The 6,812-nt window shown below is 47.5% G+C and overlaps 1 protein-coding gene across 1 annotated transcript; it reads left to right on the forward strand.

Moving 5' to 3' along the window:
* The first annotated feature begins 2,470 nt into the window (after positions 1-2,470).
* Positions 2,471-5,069, forward strand: LOC142360807 (lymphocyte antigen 6E-like). The gene is made up of 3 exons (XM_075415452.1): positions 2,471-2,522; positions 4,076-4,195; positions 4,912-5,069. The coding sequence occupies exons 1-3, from the start codon at positions 2,471-2,473 to the stop codon at positions 5,067-5,069; spliced, it is 330 nt and encodes a 109-aa protein (XP_075271567.1).
* The last annotated feature ends 1,743 nt before the right edge of the window (positions 5,070-6,812 follow it).

Genomic DNA, 6,812 nt, shown 5'->3' on the forward strand with positions numbered 1-6,812 from the left:
CTCACTAGGGCAGAGTAGAGGGGGAGGAGAACCTCCCTCGACCTGCTGACCACGCTCCTCCTGGTGCACCCCAGAATGCCATTGGCCTTCTTGGCAGCCAGGGCACACTGCTGGCTCATGGTTAACCTGTCATCCACCAGGACACCCAGGTCCCTCTCCGCAGAGCTGCAATGGCATGTCCCCCACCTCACATGGATGCATCAGACATGCCTGAGGCCAGGATGCTAACTTCCCTGCTATCTGGCTCGGTGAGACTCCAAATGCCAAGTGGCCTGTTGTGCACCCTTGTCCATCATCACACTTACCCATCAAACCACTCCTGCCAGCGGATCAGTGGTGGACCACTTCCTGTGGCCTTGCAGGTCGTCTTCCTGTTGTCAGTGAGGAACAGATTTGTATCCATGGAGCAGGTTACTCCTCTCCAGCTCTGTGTCAGAGAGGAGACATTAATGCCATCCATCTTTGGAACTGAGGGAATAAACTGACTCAGAGATATTTATTTGTTAAAAAAAAAATAATTGAGAATGCCCCTTATTAATCGTACTGAAAAGTAAGACAATTATTTTTCCCTTCTTCCTTGAAAAAACAGTCAGATCTGGTTAAAGCAAACTGCTTGATCAGTGCAGACCTTTGCCAGGGTGCTCCCACTGCTGCAGGACACTGAGTCTTGGCTTCCCAGGCTGATTTCCAGAGTGCTTCAAAGAGTCATCCATGCAGGAGGACACCACGCAGTGAATCACGTTGGGCAGACCTGGAATGGGGCTAGCTCTTCAGTTGCTGCCTCGTGACATCTGGGAGGACTGACACACCTTCTCTGGCATCCACGGTGGCATGCAATCCCTGAGTCTGGCAGAATTTCATCTGTTGGGCAAGCGATGCGGCTTATCCTCTCCACGCCCAGAAGGTATCGTTGGTGCTCGTGGTGGTATCAGGGCTGACTTCATCATCCTGTTGATCTGGCTTTATGTCAGCTCTAATGGAAGATCCAGTGGTTTAATGTTGGTGTCAGAAACCTCAAAAATATATGCAAATCAACTGAAAAATAATCTTAATAATCTACCCTCGCACTTTTTTTTCTTAAGAAGGAAGATGCTATGGATTTTGGTGTCCCTTTGAACTTCCTCTGGCCACGCCTTCACTGTGATGAGCAATGATTAGTCCCATCAGATGCTCTAAATGTCTCTGATGAGCATGATCCCTGCTTCAGGGATGCTTGCTCATCTGACTGATGTTCTGTCCAGAAACTCATGTTGGTGCCCAATCATTTTAGCCCTCCCCTCATCCATCTAAGCTCTTTCTTCCACATGTTTTCTGAGCGTCTGCCTCTGCTCCTTCTGCATCTCCATCTTCTAAACCGCAGGCTGTGTAGCTACAGCTGGATCCCTGTTCTTTTCCCTGCAGACTGAGTCTTGCAGGGTGGAGAAGGAAGGGGTGAGCAGACAGCTGATTGCCCAAGCAGCTTTATTCAAAGGGGCTGCTCCTGCTTTGTCCTTTCTGCTCTTTGGTGGCCAGGCACCTGGTGACTCACGGATATTACTGTCTGCTGATATTAAGCACCAAACTTCCTGGTAACTCTTTCCTTGGAAGCAGAAGTGGGACAGGTAGTCAAATGTAGGCCCCAGAAGGGCTGAAATTATCACCTCCAGCTCCACCCAAATTGGAGGCATGCAGAGAAATTGTAAAGGCTGAGAACGTTATATCTGACTGGTATTTAGCAGGACTTTGCATCGGATGCTCCATATCGAAGGGGGGACAAAGACGTTTTTACCCTTTGCTGAGATGCTGCAAAGCTGGAAACCAACCTCCAATGTCCCTGTTCCCGCATCTGAACCCCAAAGCCATTGCTTTCTTGCTGCAGCTGCTCTTAAAATCAGGAGGCAGAGCGTTTAAGACTTTGTAGATAACCAGCAGCTTTTATAGGCAAACAGGAAATTATAAGACATTTCCAGTTTATATTGCCAACCATGAATATACAGCTATATCTAACCTGACTGTACATATAGGGAGCTCTCCAGGTCTAACCCTGGAAACGCACCTGGCAATAAGCCACTCAGATGAAGCCATTTGTTTATGCCACTTCTTACCATTTTGCTTTGCGTAGCTGCCTTCACTGAACTATCTGGCCACAGATGCGATGATCAGATTGGAGCTGAACAGTACAAAAACCTCACTCAGACATCAGTAGCACTGCTAGCCTGACCAGAGATCAATTAAAGTATTAAAAGCAATAAATGGAGTGAATTGCCTTAGTGCTTTCACTCCTCTCCGGACCCATCAGACCAGCCTGAAGGCAATGCCAAGGTGAGAAAACAACCCACATGCATTCCTAGCCTGTCAAATAATGCGTGATCCCTGCCCACTCTTTCAAAATTGTTGTCTTCATCATCACTCGGTCCAAAGGCAGGGAAGATATATATCCTGTTCCCAGGTGAGGGTGCTTTTGCTGGGCTGCGGAGACGGCTGAGATAAGATGAAGGCCATCCTCCTTGCCGTGCTGGCTTTGATCCTATGCGCAGATCAAGGTGAGTTATCATGGTTTGCTACCAATAGTTGCGTGTTTTAAAGTCAGGGAGGCCTCGTAGCCAATGAAAGAAATCATGGAAGAGGGTGTCTTAGCTCCTGCAGTGGTGCAGCTGAAGGACACAGTGGGTTTCTTATCTGTAGTCTCAGCTTTGATGTGTGAAAGGTTTACATTCTGCAGGGACATTTCCCTATAGACTCATGTGCTACTGGATTTTTATGAAAGCAAGACAGAAAAAAGGAAGCAGTTGCCACTGTTCTGCCTTTGTTAAAAGACTTTCCAGTGACTTTTTCTGTTGAGATGATGCAAGACTATGGTTACTTCTAAATCTTGATAAAGAAATGCTTCAGCCTATAACAACACAATATATCAGCAACTCTGTGCACCTTGTTCCTGCTTCGGTCAGTGACTCCGTTTCTAGCAGCAGCAGTGGGACAGGGCCAGACCTACAACTTCTGGCCTTGTGCAACCACCTACTGAACACCCCTGTTTTCTGCTCATCTCAGAGACCTGACAAGCTTGCTGATTTCAGAGATTGTGGAAAAAAATTGGGGAATTATGGAGAAGCTGGATTGTGGACTAAGCAACCTTATGCTGGGATATTGGGTGGAGATGTATATTTGCATATTATTTGCATTATAGATTACATATTTTATTTCACAGAGAGATGGCAAATGAAATCAGAGCCCTTTTAAAGTATATGATCTTATAGCCCCTATAGACAAGACAGTTAAGCAACCAGAGAGAATAAATGTTATTCTCATTTTGTAAAGAGTAACAAGGTTTGCCAGCGCTTGGAAATTTGCCACATTGTCTGGTGCAGAAAAATAATTTCTTGGAACAGTTATTTCAGTCTCATTGGGGCCTAAGAATACCTTTCTGCTATTTAGCTTTGTTCACTTACCAGAATAGCAGTCCTGACAAAATTTCCAAGTATTAGCAAAGCCCAAGGGACAGCAGATTGTCTTCAGTGCCAAAATGAATACTGCCCTAATCCAGATAACCTAGACAGTAAAAATGGAGTGTTAGACTGCACTTGTCTTAGGACTGAATTCACACAGCAAAGAGTTAAAAGCCCTTCTCCTCACCATTGTTTTAACTCATGTAATGAATCTACATTTGAGGACATTGAAGTCCCACCCAAAGACACAGGCATGAGAGACTGACTTCTTTAGGCTGTGGAAATCCCAATGAACCCTACTCAATTGTCAATTCTTACTGCCCAGTTAGGCTATAGTTTACATTATAGTGTCTCCAAGAACTGGAGAAGGTAACCCCAAGCCTTGGAACAGCCCTGTAGACTCTTGCAAGGGACCCTGTACCCTGGACCCTTGCATCATCAGTGTGTGTATGCACAGAGGTGTGGGCCTGAGCACATGTGTTGGGTGTAAATGTGTAAGTGGACAACAGAGTAGGGTGGGTCTGGGTCTTGCAGACCCATCACTTTCAGAAGACCTTGTGCATTCAAGAGTCAACAGAAAGAAGGTGGTAATTTTTGCTGCCAGGACTAGCAGCATTTTGTCTCCATCTTCCGTATCCTCTCTTCTTCTGCAGCAAAGGCCCTGTATTGCTACACCTGTGAGTGGGAACAAAGCAACTGGAACTGTCTGAAAGCCAAGAAGTGCTCTGACAAGGATGAGTACTGTGTGACCAATGTTGCCTCTGTAGGAATCGGTATGTGCTGGCTGTGTACCCTCTGACAAAGACTATGGAATGGGATGTGGGGGTTTGCCTGTATTTTTTATGGTTGCCCTTTGTGGATGGATGTGCTGAGGGATCACGAGGAAGCACATGTGGGAGGTGGAGCCCTTGCTAACCCAGTGCTGAAGTTCGGACGTTTTCACATCTCTCCCCCATCACACATTGAGATTTCCCCCTTTAGCCTTTGTTTTAAACCTGCATGGAAAAGTCAGGGGACACTGACAGAAGAGGAAGGACAAAGAAAGGATCCTTCAGAGAAAGACTAAATAAATTTCAACTTTCATTACACAAGGAGATAGAAAGAAGCAGGTAGCTAGGTTGGGTGAGAAGGTCTAGAGAAACGTAGAGGGGAATAAAATTATTTTATTCAAGCATAAAAGTCTTGAAATGTGCTTTCAATCCAGGCATGGACAATGTCTTGTAGATGCCACCGTACCACTAAGAAAACCTTGACATGAAAGTCCATGCTGGCAGGTGCCTGATGCCCAGAAGGGGTATCAAATACCTTGCGCAGCTGGTCACCAGCAATTATTGGGCTGTGCTGGGATCGGGGTGGGTCTCATTGGCTATGCTGGTCCTCGGGGCTGTAGAGGACAGTGGGACTCGTTAGCCTATCTCCCTTCCATACAAGATTGAGGAGCACTCAACAAACTCTCATTGCTAATGCTGCTCTCTCTTCTTTGGGCAAGGTGTTTTGTCTTTGTGGAAGCGGATCACCAAGAAGTGCTCCGAGACCTGCCCACACCACAACTTCAGCCTGGGCCTGGCTTCCTACACCTCCTATTGCTGTCAAACCTTCTTGTGCAACCTGAGTGCATGCCCAGGACCCAGGCTAGCTCGGCCGTGAGATGGAAGGGGGGGCCCTGTGCCAGTGTCCTTCTTCACCTGCTTGGCGGTGGTGGGAGAAAGGGGCTTCTGAAGGCCTGAAGAGCATGGTCAGATTCCTCAAGGAGGGTATGGACAGCGAGCACGCTGCAGAGTAGATAAAGTATTATGGTCATGACCTGCTGCCCTGTGTTGCATCCCAACCTGTAGCTTCTCATTTGTTCACTTGCTTCTCGTGACTGACCTCTGTCCCCTGGCAGCTTGATGGAGCAGCAACTGTGCTATGTCCTGCAGCCTTGGGGAGAGAGATGCTGCTTCTGCATGTCCTGTAAGTCTCTAGAAGGGTTTCTCCTGCAATCTTACCTCATCTCAGGTGCAGCTGGGAGCCACAGAGCTTCCAGACACAGGGGGGGGGGGGGGCGGGCCAAAGTAACAACCCCTCTGCGCCAACTCAGAAGGGAAACTGCAAACTCACAGGGTTGCCACTGGGGAAATGAAAAAGGCAGCCCTGTGTATAAAATCCTGAGCCTGCAACGGGTGCTAACCACAGCTCTCCCCCGTTCCACCCCTCACCCCCTCCGTCCAGCCTCTCACTTCCAGCTCTCAACTAGTGACAATGACATCCCCCTGTGCCCGATTAACCATCAGACACATACCTCTTCCTGTTGGCTCTGCCTGCCATGCCACATTTTTATCAAAAAGATTCTTATCTGCACAGCCTGCATGTCTGTGCACATCTGCGCACATCTGCTTCTCTGTATTCTTTGTCCCCACCTCCACTGCCAGCAGCTGTACTTGGTCATCCCTTTCTTCACGTTGCCTTGCTCGCTTGTGGTTGTTGTTTGAGCCAAGTGACCTTACCCAGGGCTAGAGCTGCAATGTGTCTTCCAGCAAGCCATTGATTTACCCGTCACTCTGAGATCCCCCAGAGCAACCGCAGGGTAACAAAAACTATTTGCAGCTTTTGGGTTGAGCTGATGAGGAACAGTGGTGGGGTTTATAAGAGAAGAATACGGATTTCAGAGAAGCCAAATATTTCATGTAGATGTTTCCAGAGGCTGCAGAGAAACAAGGGTAAAAGGAAGTTGAAAAAATGAACAATGATGGGAGCTCAGAGACTTTTCATTGCCGGAGGTGCTGCTGAATGCCTCTCCCTCCTCCCATGCAGCACTTTCTGGAAGAGTTTTGCTCTGGAAAAAGCATTAAAATGCTTAAACTTGGGTCAGCCTGGGCTCCCAAATCTGCAAAACATTGCTCAGCCAAGGCATGACGCTCTGCACTGTGCTTTCAACTCAGCCCTGGTAAACAAGGGGGACAAAAGGGGCGTTGAGCCCTGCTGAGTGCGTCTGCCTTGGGCTGGTGCCCATGGCTGCTCTGGATGAATGCCTTCTTCTGAAGTGCTGCGTAACGGGAGTCTTCAGAGATGTGAGCTCTCTTTTATTAATCGACTTCTACTTTCCTTTACCCCTTTCTTCTCGCAGTTACAGCAAGCTACGAGGGCAGATCTCCGTGCTGAATGAGCTGCACTGGTGCACCTCCCTTTACCTCTTCATTAGACTGTGATCTCTTTCATAACCTATTTAGGAATTTGCATTTTTTGTCCTGTTTCAATCTGAGCCTCCTCCTGTCCCTCAGCCCGAATGGTCAAAAGCTCTGGTTTACTCCTCACACAATATTTTCTCATAAAAAAGAGACTTGTGTGTGTTTTTTTCCTGTGTGCTGGAATTATTCAGCTCTCTGAAAGCAGTGAGGAATCCCAGTTGGA

Source organism: Opisthocomus hoazin, chromosome 3 (assembly GCF_030867145.1).
Source record: "Opisthocomus hoazin isolate bOpiHoa1 chromosome 3, bOpiHoa1.hap1, whole genome shotgun sequence".
Classification (NCBI taxonomy): Eukaryota; Metazoa; Chordata; class Aves; order Opisthocomiformes; family Opisthocomidae; genus Opisthocomus; species Opisthocomus hoazin.